Source organism: Sinocyclocheilus anshuiensis, unplaced genomic scaffold (genome assembly GCF_001515605.1).
Source record: "Sinocyclocheilus anshuiensis isolate Anshui unplaced genomic scaffold, SAMN03320099.WGS_v1.1 scaffold190, whole genome shotgun sequence".
NCBI classification, from domain to species: Eukaryota; Metazoa; Chordata; class Actinopteri; order Cypriniformes; family Cyprinidae; genus Sinocyclocheilus; species Sinocyclocheilus anshuiensis.
The window spans coordinates 1,376,170-1,388,982 of record NW_015547663.1 but is presented as its reverse complement, the minus strand read 5'-3'; the positions used below and the strand labels follow the sequence as shown (position 1 = coordinate 1,388,982).

Sequence of the window (12,813 nt, the reverse complement as noted above, 5' to 3'; positions counted from 1 at the left end):
ATATATATTTTGTGTATATATATATATATATATATATATATATATATATATATATATATGCACATTATGTACGTTTCTGCTGAAAAAAAAAACTAAAAATAATTTGCACTTACCGTAGGGTTTGATGGAGACTCAATGAGATCATCTGATGTCAATCTTGCTACTTCCTGTTCTGAGTCAGATTTGGCTGGTAGTTTGAAGAGTTCCTTTGTCACTCTCTCAAAATCTTACAGAAAACAAATTCTTATTAAAATATGTTCAGTCATATAAAATGTATAACAATGCCTTTTTAGGAGTTTATTTTTTAAGGTATACACCAAGAATAGTGTACTGCATAAGTTAGGAGAGGTAAAAAGCCATTAGTACATAAACAACTATGACATAATGAAGACTGACAGAATTTTTTCTCACCTCCATAAGCCACTGTCCCTCCTGGGTTCAAACGCAGCCTTTCTCTCAGAGTCAGGACCTGAGACTCAGTAGGCTTCGATCCCAGCACCTCCAGTGCCTGTGGACAAAATAACTGCCCTTTTAGAACATAAATGGTCACTGCTTTGCTCTCTCTCGCACAAACACAGACACACACTCGATTGAATGTCTATGTATAAAATATAATACAATTAATAATAATATATTTAATGCATTTAGTGTCATTTAAAAGTATTTTAAATTTAATTTAAATAAATGTATCCACTAAATAAACATTACAAATAAAACCATAAATATGTATTTTCACAAAATTATATAAATATTTCATATAAATACATACTACTGTAAAAGAGCTTCTGGAGTTAAAATCTTTCTAAAAATTGTTCATCGTCTACACTCTTTTCCATAACAACAGATCTACAGACTGTGCTGTAGTCCAGTGTGATTTAACACACTGAAGCTGTGGCACAGTCTCTGTTGATTTTCCCATAATACCACAGGAGGTGTGGATACGGGATAGCACGCTAACTGCACACATTGTTCAACAGCGGGATTAACTCCCTCCACACATGATAGTAAAACCGTAAAAGATCAATACAGTACTGAGACTGATGGGTAACTAATCGTTAAAGCCCGCTGGGGGGGACGCCCAGTGTTTGACCTTGCTGTAAACACGAGATGTTTCTGTAATTCTGTATAGTGATAGTTTCAATCTCTAATTGAAAGGATATGATTATGGAGACCTGCTCTATTTTCTCGGGCTTGAGTTCGAAGATGGGAGTCGAGGATAGAGGTTTCGAGGGTCTGCAGGTTTGCTGGGATTACAGGCAGCGGTTGCATCTGGGCAAAGAGAGAGAGAATCCAAATGAAAAAAAAAAATCTCTTTTGCAAAACAGCTGTTTGTGATTTTGGTAGAGCACATCACATTTTTTGTAAGACTCTTACATAACTCTATGAGAGTATAATTTATTTAAGTAGATGCCTCACAGTAGTGGTTCAAAGAAGTATTTGAGCATTTAAGCCACACTTAAAAATTCTAGAGTGTCTGCATTATATAACAAGATATCGAACGAAGTAGCATTTATTTCACAGAAATATAGGACACGCTTTTCAAGCAAAATGTTTCACATTTTCAGGTTGTCAGACATTAATGTAACATGTTCATAATTAAACATTTGTTTGGCAGATGACACTTGCTTTCATATTTTGTATCTAATGCAAAAACAATTATATACTCTGTTCAAAAGTTTTGGAAAAGTAAAAGAAATATTTTTTTCAGCAAGTATGCATTAAATTGATCAAAATGACATTCATGTCATTCAATGTTTTAAACAATTTCTATTTCAAATAAATGATTTTTCTTTGAACTTTGAAAGACAAGTATTTCAGTTTCCCCCAAAATATTAAGCAGCACAATTGTTTTCAACATTCCTAATAATTTGAAATGTTTCTTCAGCAGCAAACAACCATATTAAAATGATTTTTGAAGGATCATGTGACACTGAAGACTAGAGTAATGGCTGCTGAATATTCAGCTTTACCATCATGGGAATACATTTAAAGTTTAAAATATATTAAAATAGAAAACAAATATATTTTAAATCGCAATAATATTTCACAATTTTAATGTATCAAATAAATGTAGCCTTGGTGAGCATTAGAGACTTCTTTCAAAAATATTAAATCTTACCAACTTTTATAGCGTAAGTGTTATTAAGTGTCCAAAAAGGTCCAAATAATTTTTTGGGGCCACTTCAGGTCAACAATTTAAACTCTCATTCAAATATTACACCATTATTTTTGATCCCTAATGAAGGCTTGGATAAATGCTTTGTGTACAAGCAGGAATTAATATTGTTTGCATAGGCTGTTTTTTTTCTCCATACACCCCACCCGACCAGATCTGTGAACTGGAGAGAATGCACAATGCTTTGCTCAAAATAGTGCCAACCCTGACAAATCCTCTTATACGATGAATAACTGTGAGTGTAACTGAGCTTACAGGTATGTGCTCTGATCATGAGCTCACTATCTCATCATTTATTGTTCACTCATTCGTTATCTGCATATTTGTTTATCTTTTTTGCGGGGATTTATTTCCCGACAGTAATTTCTTGGAAATTCAAAGCCATTTTAGAGTAAGTGGGAATGTAACAGGGCATTACAGTAGTCTCAATGAGGGCTTTTATGCAATATGAAATGATTCATTTTCATTGCATGGGCTCCGGTGAAAATGTACATGCTGTTCTTAAAGGGGTCATATGATGCTGCTAAAAATAACCTTATTTTGTGTATTTGGTGTTTTGGATTTGAGACTTTAGTCTTTGCAACTTTACAGATCTTCTTTATGCACCAAGAGCTTGTAACACTCCAAAGAGAAAGGAAAAATTGAAATCGCATCATATGACCCCTTTAAAAGTGGTTCCCTCATAGGGTATGCCCAATACAATATTGTTTACAGAGTTGGCACTATTTTGAACAAAGCAGATCTGGTCTGGGTGGGGTTTATAGAAAAAATAAAACAGCCTGTGCAAACAATATTAATTCTTGCTTTTACACAAAGCATTTACCCAAGCCATTATAAGAGATCAAATATAATGGTGCAATATTTGATTCAAAGTTTAAATTGTTAATGCAAAGTGGCCCCAGAAATTACACTTAAGTAATAATTTATTTTTCTTCATTTCATATTTCATGTTCCTCGTTCAGGTGTTTAAATCTGTTGTAAATCGCAGCTCAGAAGAGCATTAAAGGTGCTCATCAATGAAATGAAACCCTGTCCTGAACAGAGTTCAGTATCCTCGATTTCACCTGGAGTTATGTGTCATGTTAATGGTAATATCCATTTTCAAAACCATGCCAGCTGGATTATCTTGAGTTAGAAACACAGCATCTCATCATCAGCACACGTCTGCCGAACAGGTAGCTTAATCCAGGTTATGCCAAAATGCTCCTTATCTATGAGTTTCAGATTGTTCAAAGGCAAAATGCCATGCACAGTGCATTAGAATGTTAAAGGCTGCACAGACCATGCTATTCAATCTGTGAATAAAAATAGGAGCATGTACAGTATATGGTTGGTTTAAAGGAATGTTCTGGGTTCAATATAAACTAAGATAGAAATTTTTTTATAACCATTTTGAAAATGTGAAATTAATTTAGACTTTTTAGATGCAAAAAACAGTTACAGTAAAGCACTTACAATGGATGAACAGGGACAAGCAATCTTGTATTTGTGGTAAAGTACTTTAATTATTCCCAAAAATAGTTTTTAAAAACATTTGAGGTATAATGTTTTCTTTATTGTCATTTTAATGTTGGGATTACAGTTCTAAGCAGAACTAGTAAAAAAGTTCTATAGCATGCATTATGTAAAAGTTACAGTAACATAACTTTTGTTTTGATAGTTGGATAAATATTAAAAATGGTGTTGTTCACATCACTTTTTGAATCTTTTGTTCCCACTACTACAATTTAACAAGTAATTCTCACAAAGAATATGATTAGTTGACCCCAAAATCAAAATGAAATAATTTATATTTTGCTTAAAAAATATATATTTTTAGCCCATTTTTAAGACCATTAAGATTTTTGCATGTTGACTTTTTGTATTGTTATGACTAATGTTATTGGAATATGAAAAATATAAGTATTTCAAGTGTGAAGTATTTAAACATCATTGTAGTATTTTCATTTATACAACTTGTACTTGTATAATATACTTGAGTCCAACTGTAACGCATATAAAACAGCTGCACATGTATTGAATGCAACAAATGAAGCCTTCTCACCAAAGCCAATTTATGCAGCAATGAGATGTGTATATAGCTATAATATGAAATAAATGCATACCTTTTTTTCAAAACCAATGTATTTTAATGTTTTTCTTTTCCCTCATGTATTTCAAAACCTTTACTGTAACCATTATTTTTGTTCCTTTGGATAATTTTCTGTGCTAATCAACATGAACTTGTATGGAACTCCTATGGGATTTCTATAAAGGGAAAACAGTCTTGCAGTACCACAGTTGGCCACTGTGGTGCAGGCACTCTCAGGTGAGGACACGGGGGTGAGATTAGGCTTTGCTGTTGCTGGTCGTACCTGTAGGAAAGACAAAAATTGAAGTCTTTAAGAAAACTTATGCCACACTCTTTAAAGCGAGAACAGTTACTGCATTAATGCGTCTCTGGCCACAGTCTTAAATCTCACCTTAGTAAGTTCTACAGAAGGCAATGTCTCACTTCCAGAGTTGGGGGTGTTGGCTATTTTAGGAACTAGACCTCCAGGCAGAGTTGCTCCCCCCAGTCCAGCGGGCCTAAGTTGGGGGGCTTTACTGCAGGGAGGCTGAAGGGAGATGGGGCTGTGGGGTCCACTGCTGGAGCCTGACGAAGACCTTCGTCTGATAAATGCTATTTCTACTGTAGGGTCTGGTCTGTAGGGCAAAACAGTAAATATCTGATTTTACACTCCCCATCCATCTGCATTTGTCTTGGATGGAAGCAAAGTCTCATAAGATACTAAGCATATTTACATTATGTTATCATTCTGGAAAGGTTGTCGACAGTTTGTTCATATAGACATATATTTGAGATTTAACCTGAGTTTTGTTCGAGTGAGTATGGTTTTGGCTTCTTCATGTGTTACTCCAATGAGGGACTCCTTATTGATGGATATGAGCTGGTCCCCAGCCTTTAGTCTCCCATCCTAGAGTCAAAAGAAAAACATTTCACTTTAACTTACTTCAACGAAATTTGTTTAAAAATACAGTAAAAACAGTAATATTGTGAAATAATTATACAATTTAAAATAACTATTTCCCATTTTAATATATTTAAAATGTAATTTATTGCTATGATGGCAAATATACATTTTCAGTAGCCATTAATCCAGCTCTCAGCGTAACATCAAAAATCATTCTATATGCTGATATGATAGTGAAGAAACACTTATTATTATTATCAGTGTTGAAAACTGTTGAGCTGCTTAATATTTTATAGAAACCATGATTTTTTTCAAGATTCATTGATGATTAAAAAGTTCAAAAGAACAGCATTTATTTAAAACAGAAATCTTTTGTAATATCACCAATGTCTTTACTGTCACTTTTGATCAAGTTAATGCATCCTTGCTGAATAAAGGTATTAATTTCTTTAAAAAAATTTTTAAAATAAATAAATCTTACTGACCTCAAACTTTTAAATGGTAGTGTAATATTCTGTACTTCACCTCACTTTAATTTACCTCCCTTAACTTCACTTTATTTAACTCACTTCACCTCAACATAATCTACTTCACTTTGACTCATTAACTTAACTCACAAACTACTAGGGTTTCACTAACGAAGAATCAACACAAAAAAACTGTATGTACAAATAATTAAAAAAAATGTTTTGTCAATAACCAGTTTTTCTTTCTAAACTCAGAAACATGATTCTAAATTCCATTTTACAATTTTACAAAATTAGATAATAATAAAATACCTTTTGGCAATCACCTCCTTGTATTATTTCCTGAACGTACACCATTGGCCCCTCTGCACGGTTAGCTCCACCCCTGATGACCAAGCCTAATCCAGTCCCTTTGGCAACACATATCAACTGAATCATACAGTCTCTGCGGAAAGAGAGGTAAACATAAGGGCTTGGATCAACAGCAGAAACAGGGATTTCTCTTTTACTCGGGCTAGGTCAGATGTTTTCAGGCTCAGACTCTTCAATCAGGAAACTATTAGCAGCAACAGTGTGAGAAAGCTGCTAGGTTCTGTCATTTGTTTTGGTAGTAGAATTATTTGAAGTATATACAAAAGGATTGCATAAAAGCACAAGATAAAATATGAATTAGATCTACAGTCATCTGGTTCTCACGTGCAGACTTGTGGAGGTGGGGAGGTAATGCAGGCAGTGGTGTATACTGTGTTTGGGTCTTTAGGGCTCAGAAGCAGAGGACTGGTTGATCTGGAAGATGAGGAGGAGGAGGCAGTATCGGTGATCTTTCCTAAAGACAAGAGATTTGCTTTTTAATACTTTCAATCACTGCAACTTTTTCACTTAGAACAAGATACACTTAGAATATTTTGTTGTGTAAACACTACCGTTCAAAGGTTTGGGATATTTAGGATTTAAAGGGGTCATATGATGCGATTTCAATTTTTCCTTTTTATGTCCCCACTGGATGCAACGAATGCCTCGTTTATAATGGGTTTTATTGTTTTTGAATCATCGCTCCGGCCTGACAGGGCATCATCACAGTATGGTGAGGGGCGTAACATTTCCATCACACGCTTGAGGTATTCGGCCAATCATAACGCACTGGATAGCTGGCCAATCACAGCACACCTCGTTTTCAGACCGATGAGCTTTGTAAAAATTGACGCGTTTCAGAAAGGCGGGCCATAGAGGAGAAACAATAATGTACAGTATGTGGAATATAATGTCTTTTTTTAACCTTGAACCGCATAAACACATTTCATTACACCAAATACACAAAATAATGTTCTTTTTTATCAACATCATATGACCCCTTTAATGGTGTTATGTGTACCAAGGATGCATTTTTTTATAAAAAATACAGTTAAAACAGTAATATTACAAAATATTATCACAATTTAATATAAATGTTTTCTATTTTTAATATGTATGTAATTTATTCCTATAATGTCAAAACTGAATTTTCAGCAGCCATTACTCCAGTCTGTTTTGGTGCCAAAGTAACATTTCTTATTATCACATTTGAAATGGTTGTGCTGCTTAATATTTTTGTGTAACTTTTGTGTTGTATTAATATTTTTGTGATGATTTTTTCTTCTTTGATGATTAGAAAGTTCAAAAAACAGCCTTTAAGTGAAATAGAAATCTTTTGCAACTCATTGCTAAATGTTTTTACTGTCACTTGTGAATTTAATGCAACACTGCTGAATAGAAGTAATAATTAATTTTTTTTAAATGTACTGACCCCTAACTTTTTAAAAGGGAGTGTACACACATACATTGTTTAAAGTCTGTTCTGATGCATGCTTGATGTAGTAATGGATTTTCATGTCGAAATCAATGATAGATATGGCTTTTTATGTAGAAAACAATGATGTTATGGAGGACCCAAACCAAATCTTTTTCTAAGCTGGCACATTGTAGGCTATTTTTGTCAGTTCCTGCAAGTTCTCAAAATCAGACATTAGTCATTCACTCCTGAAATTCAGTATAAAGACAGACGTAGTGGAAAATACCTGTGGAAACAGAGGTGTCTGATCCAGAACTGGTACTATTGCTGGAGCCATATTTTTCCATTAACTCAGCAAATTCCCTCCTAATTATAAACATATAAAGGCACATGCAAAATCAGTCATATATAAATTCACCTTTTCTGAAGACATCATTTTCCAGTGGTTCATAATAAGAGGGCTTTTATACAGACTAACTCTTTCTTAACAGTTTCTGTCTGTGTTGTGTTCAAAGCAGAAACATTATGTGGGTTTTCCATTCTGTAAAATCAAGCATTACATAAGTATGAACAAACGTGTTCTAAGGAAGTGCTGGAGAATATCATCATTCTTAGTTTTTAAAATACACACAAAAAATGAACACACACACAAAAACATTAAACCCCCAAACTACATTTTAAAAGGCTCTCTGTAGTTATTTAATATGACATCTCCCATTAAATGCAACTTCCTCATTAGTCCTAAAAGAAGCACTTAATTAGATTACGGAAGTCATCACAGATAAATTGGTATCAAAGTTAATGGCCAGAACTTTTCCAAGCCAGAAATGCGATCTAGGCAGTAATCTTTAAATTTGTATTATGTTTTCAAAATCTGTGTACTGTACTGAATCAGTTTGTTTGAGGTGACTGATTGTCCATTAATTATGAAGGTAATCCTTTTACAATGTTACAGATTAAAACCTGGCCTCAGATGGTTCAACTCAGGACACATATGACAGACTTGCGGCCCAAATACGTCAACAGCTGTTCAGTCGAGAGAACAAAAGTGCTCATCAGGAAGTCACTGAGACCAGCAAAATGCCAGTTTGATTTAAACAAAGACAGACAGGACGAACTTGACAACTGCCCAAAACCGAGACCTCTGGCTAAGCAGACAATGCCAAAACAAAAAAAGTCTCTGCATGTATCCTCCAAAAATGATTTAGCATGGAGTAGCGGCTTCATGTTGTCAGTATGGACTTACTCTATAGATCAAGTCTCCTAAGAAGATTTTAAAACGGCTATACTCATGTTTGGAGTTAAAAAAACTGAATAATATTAATAAAAAAGACAAGAAATTAGTGCTGGAAAAATGGCATCACGCTAAACAAAGGCCAAAATTCTCAATAAAGTGCTAAAGACTTTAATGCACTTAAGTGTATTAAGACTATTTTTAGATTTAAAAAAATCAAGACGCTCATCTGTACTCATCCATTTATAGGATTAATTATATAATGTCCAACAGTATGCATTCTGTACTTGGCAAGCAATATTTCCTGTCTCCATATAATTAAAATCTTTGAACTCAAAACAAATCAAATAAAAATAAAAAAAAGAATCTATTCCCTTAAAAAATGTAAAATGTCACACAATTCATAAAAGTCATCTTACCTGGAAGCGTCGTCACGTACTATCAGTAAAGACATGTGATTTGTAGCTGACACCATGCGAAGAACCTCCACTGCCCTAATATCAAACAGATTTCTTAGATTAGCTGTTTTACTACACTTTAGGCATCTTCTGTTGTAATACAGATCCATAACCAATCCAGAATACATTACTTTTCATTTGTAACACCTCCTAAATTCATGTTGTTGACATCTAAAATGAGGTCCCCTGCTCTAAGACGCCCTGAAAGACAAAAAAGTCTATCATCCATCATTCCCAGAATCTAAGTAGAAACATTCAGTGGAGATTTTGGGAAAGAGAACATACCGTCCTGTGCCGCCATGCCACCTGGCAAAATTCGTTTAATGAAAATACCGAACTCTTCACCGCTCTGTTCCCTGTAGCCCCCAATAATCTTCACGCCTGTCAAATTGAGAACAAGATTTTTGGGATACATTTTTTTATGGGGATGAACTGTGCACCAAATGCCTTGAAAAATAAAGCAGAGTAAAGCAGTTTTCTAGGAATATTATTATAAACTGTAAGAAACTGTGCTTTGGTTCATACCAAGTCCTTTTTTGCAGTCTGTAAACTCTAGTCTCTCCACAGCACGGTTGATGCCATGGGGCCCCATTATTGTCCTGAAAAAAAAGAGAGATTGCTTTAAATATTAGTACAAGAGATATTATCATAGAAACAAGATTTTCAGAGAAATGTTTCAGACTGTTTTTAAAAATACAGATTATCGAATGGATGGCAATAATGCGGTTGACCCTCAGAGGCATGAATGATTAAATCCTAAAGGAAAGAACATAATCATTCCCAATCTTTTCCCCCAAAATATTGCATATTGAGAGAGTTGCACATCTGTCCATTATTACAGAAGATAATGGCAAATATTACAGAAAAAAATAAAAACATGTAAAGGGGACATTCATATAGAATAAAGTAAAAATACCAGTGTGGATTTGGATGTAAAATTAGACCTGAATGGTTTTAAAAGGCTTTCAAATATCTGTACTGTAACGGACACATGCTTCATAATATAGAAATATTGGAATGTATGAATTTAAAGTAAGCTTAAAAGAAAATCTGTGTTTTTGATTATAGTAAACAGAACGGTGGTTGAAGTAATAACCCATTATCAGGCAAAATAAAAACAAATTGCCAAAATAAAAAAAGAAATACTTATACAGGAAGTAGGTTACTGTGCGTGGGTTTACATAAAAATCCCTTAAACATGTAGATAAACACTGAAAATGCCAAATGATAAATCCTTTATAGAAAGTGGGTATGTATCAAATCCAATGATGGCCTGATCTCTATTGCATTTAATCCCTATAACAGACTGAAAGCAACAGAATATAATGTATAAAACTAGGACATTTAGTAAAATGTCAATTTTATTGTATAAATATCATCACATATTTTCTTGTATTTATTTAATCTACCTTTTACCCCTCATGTTCTATTAAAATTTACTTTAAATGCTTTCCTTTGTAGGCTACATACAACGCTGCATGTGTAGAATTTTAAAAAGCAATTTCAAAACTGATATATAATGTTCACCTCACATTCATTTTAAATGTGCATCTGACTTCATCAAAGCCCAGCAAACAGATGTTATTTAAGCTTTATCCGTCTGTTTGACAAAGAAGTAGGCATGCACTTTTGAAAAGGCGATTGTTATTCAGTATAGCAACGGTGGGTTTGTTTGAGGTCAGTCTGACCCATGCAAAAACACAGATTTAAAAAATAGAAAATGTTCGCAAAAATAGAAAAATAAAAACTGCAGAAAAATAAAATAATACAAACCAAATCAAAGAAAATAACTTGAAGGAGTGTACTTGTACATTGTGTACAACATTTAGAAAATCTAAGCATGTGAAATGCATTGCATTTATTCATACCTGGGGTCACTGAGACTCCAAACGTATGTAATGTTTTATGAAAGATACATGTTATCAAGTTGACATTTTATTTATAATCATCATTTTGTTTTTAAACTATTAAAATCTGGTCAAAATTTATTTTGCATTGACACTATAATATACAAGACATGTTATGATATTAGAAAACAAGATACTTATACAAGACAAAAAAAATATTCTGTATTTGTGTCAAAATATGTCACTATTATTAAAAAAAAAACTGTACTAAACTCAAAAAAAGCCAAGTTAAGTGGAAACAAACATATGCATTAGCTAAAGACTCAACAGTGTTCATGGAACAGATGATGATTCACTCCTGGACTTTTTTAATCTCAGACTAAAGTGCTGTTTTTGTTTTGTTGAGTTCATGTGGCGGTCAGCGCGAACTGAACAGGATGACAAGGACAAACGCCTGCGCTCCTTACTAGTGATGTATTTAACCTGATTCCCATCTCTGCAGTTAGTGTTCGTTGTTATCTCCTCCTCTACACTGTAAACAATGCACTTTAATCTCCGTCACATTAAGAGCAACGAAGAGAATTAGAATTACTGTTCAGTATAATGACATGATCTGTCCTTTACTTCAGCAGGCATGTCATGGTTACGACACGTTTATTTCCATCAAATCTATATCAAAAGGATTTTGTCCTACAAAATGCATACATCATAAAGCATTACGGGAAATAAAAGGATTTGTCTTTAACAAGTCACCCTGAACAAAGAGAGCCCAGATGTAGTGCGTGAGATTGTGTTACAAAAGATCCAGCATTAAACTGATCACTTAATTCTACTTAATCTCTCTTACCTTGCTCAAGCCATGTAAGGATATGCGCTCAAGTGACTACAGCGAAACTACGCAGGCATCCCCCTAGGGTGCATCCTGTCTGTCTTGATCTAACGTTCCACTTCCTACTGGTTCATCCCCAAGACAATGATAATGAACTCTAAATTATTTAAAAATGACAAGTTCTTATGTACAGTCAGGAACTCTCTGTTGCGTCCGAAAGCTGATTAAATAGAAATATGCTGAAATGTTCCAAGGCAATTGTAACATCCATGCCAAACACATTCAAACAAGCAGAAACATTAAGGCAACAACACAAGCGCAGCAAATAAGGCTATGATAGACATCAAATAAGCTTTAAAAGCATTAGTATTTGCTTAATCTAAAGTCACTCAGCCAGATAACAACCAGATAATGGCATTTCCTACCAGTAGAGGAGTGATAGCCCGTCAAAGTGTTCTGTCTCCACTTGTGGAAGCAGTGCCATTGCAGGTCCCCAAGCAACTGATGATGTGTTGTAAAGTCTAAGGTATCACCGGGTCGGGGGGAACGGCGGTTCAAATCAGGTCAGTCTCGACGACCGAGAGACAGCAATCTACCCAGACAGTAATAGACACACTCCTACCTATCCACTAATCTCTCCTGATACCCCGCAGTCACATGGTTCGTCTCACCTCTCTCTGCGCTGTCACAGCTGATGATGATTCTGCCTCTCTGGAGGCAGGAAAGCTCAAAACTTGACACCGGGCTGTGATGTGGAACGAGGGGACGGGAGTCTGACTGCATGATTTCTGATGCAGGGACACTGAATCTACAGTCCAGTCTATTGAAAACTGAAAAGACAATTAAGAAACATAAGTTAGCTTTGTCCACATAAAAAACAACTACAGTTTATGCATATAAAAAATAGAAATAAAATCAAATAGAAATTCATTAAAAGGGTCTAAAATCAAGAAATTGTTTTACCACTCACAAATTCCCATTTTAAAGGGGTCATATGATGCTTTTTTAAAAATCATTATTTTGTGTATTTGGTGTAACAGAATATGTTGACATGCTTTAATGTTCAAAAAACATTATTTT

At 34.4% G+C, this 12,813-nt stretch overlaps 1 protein-coding gene across 1 annotated transcript in view; it reads right to left on the bottom strand.

Annotated features, from left to right (window-relative positions):
- Nucleotides 1-12,395, bottom strand: part of stxbp4 (syntaxin binding protein 4) — a 28,467-nt gene extending 16,072 nt beyond the window's left edge. The window contains 15 exon segments of the mRNA XM_016504814.1: nucleotides 114-226; nucleotides 412-508; nucleotides 1,173-1,241; nucleotides 1,244-1,269; nucleotides 4,452-4,530; nucleotides 4,639-4,861; nucleotides 5,027-5,133; nucleotides 5,910-6,042; nucleotides 6,294-6,423; nucleotides 7,652-7,731; nucleotides 9,019-9,093; nucleotides 9,189-9,258; nucleotides 9,343-9,438; nucleotides 9,583-9,656; nucleotides 12,159-12,395. Coding sequence (XP_016360300.1) covers nucleotides 114-226; nucleotides 412-508; nucleotides 1,173-1,241; nucleotides 1,244-1,269; nucleotides 4,452-4,530; nucleotides 4,639-4,861; nucleotides 5,027-5,133; nucleotides 5,910-6,042; nucleotides 6,294-6,423; nucleotides 7,652-7,731; nucleotides 9,019-9,093; nucleotides 9,189-9,258; nucleotides 9,343-9,438; nucleotides 9,583-9,656; nucleotides 12,159-12,217 — 1,431 coding nt within the window. The 5' untranslated portion in view covers nucleotides 12,218-12,395.
- Between the last annotated feature and the right edge of the window lie 418 nt (nucleotides 12,396-12,813).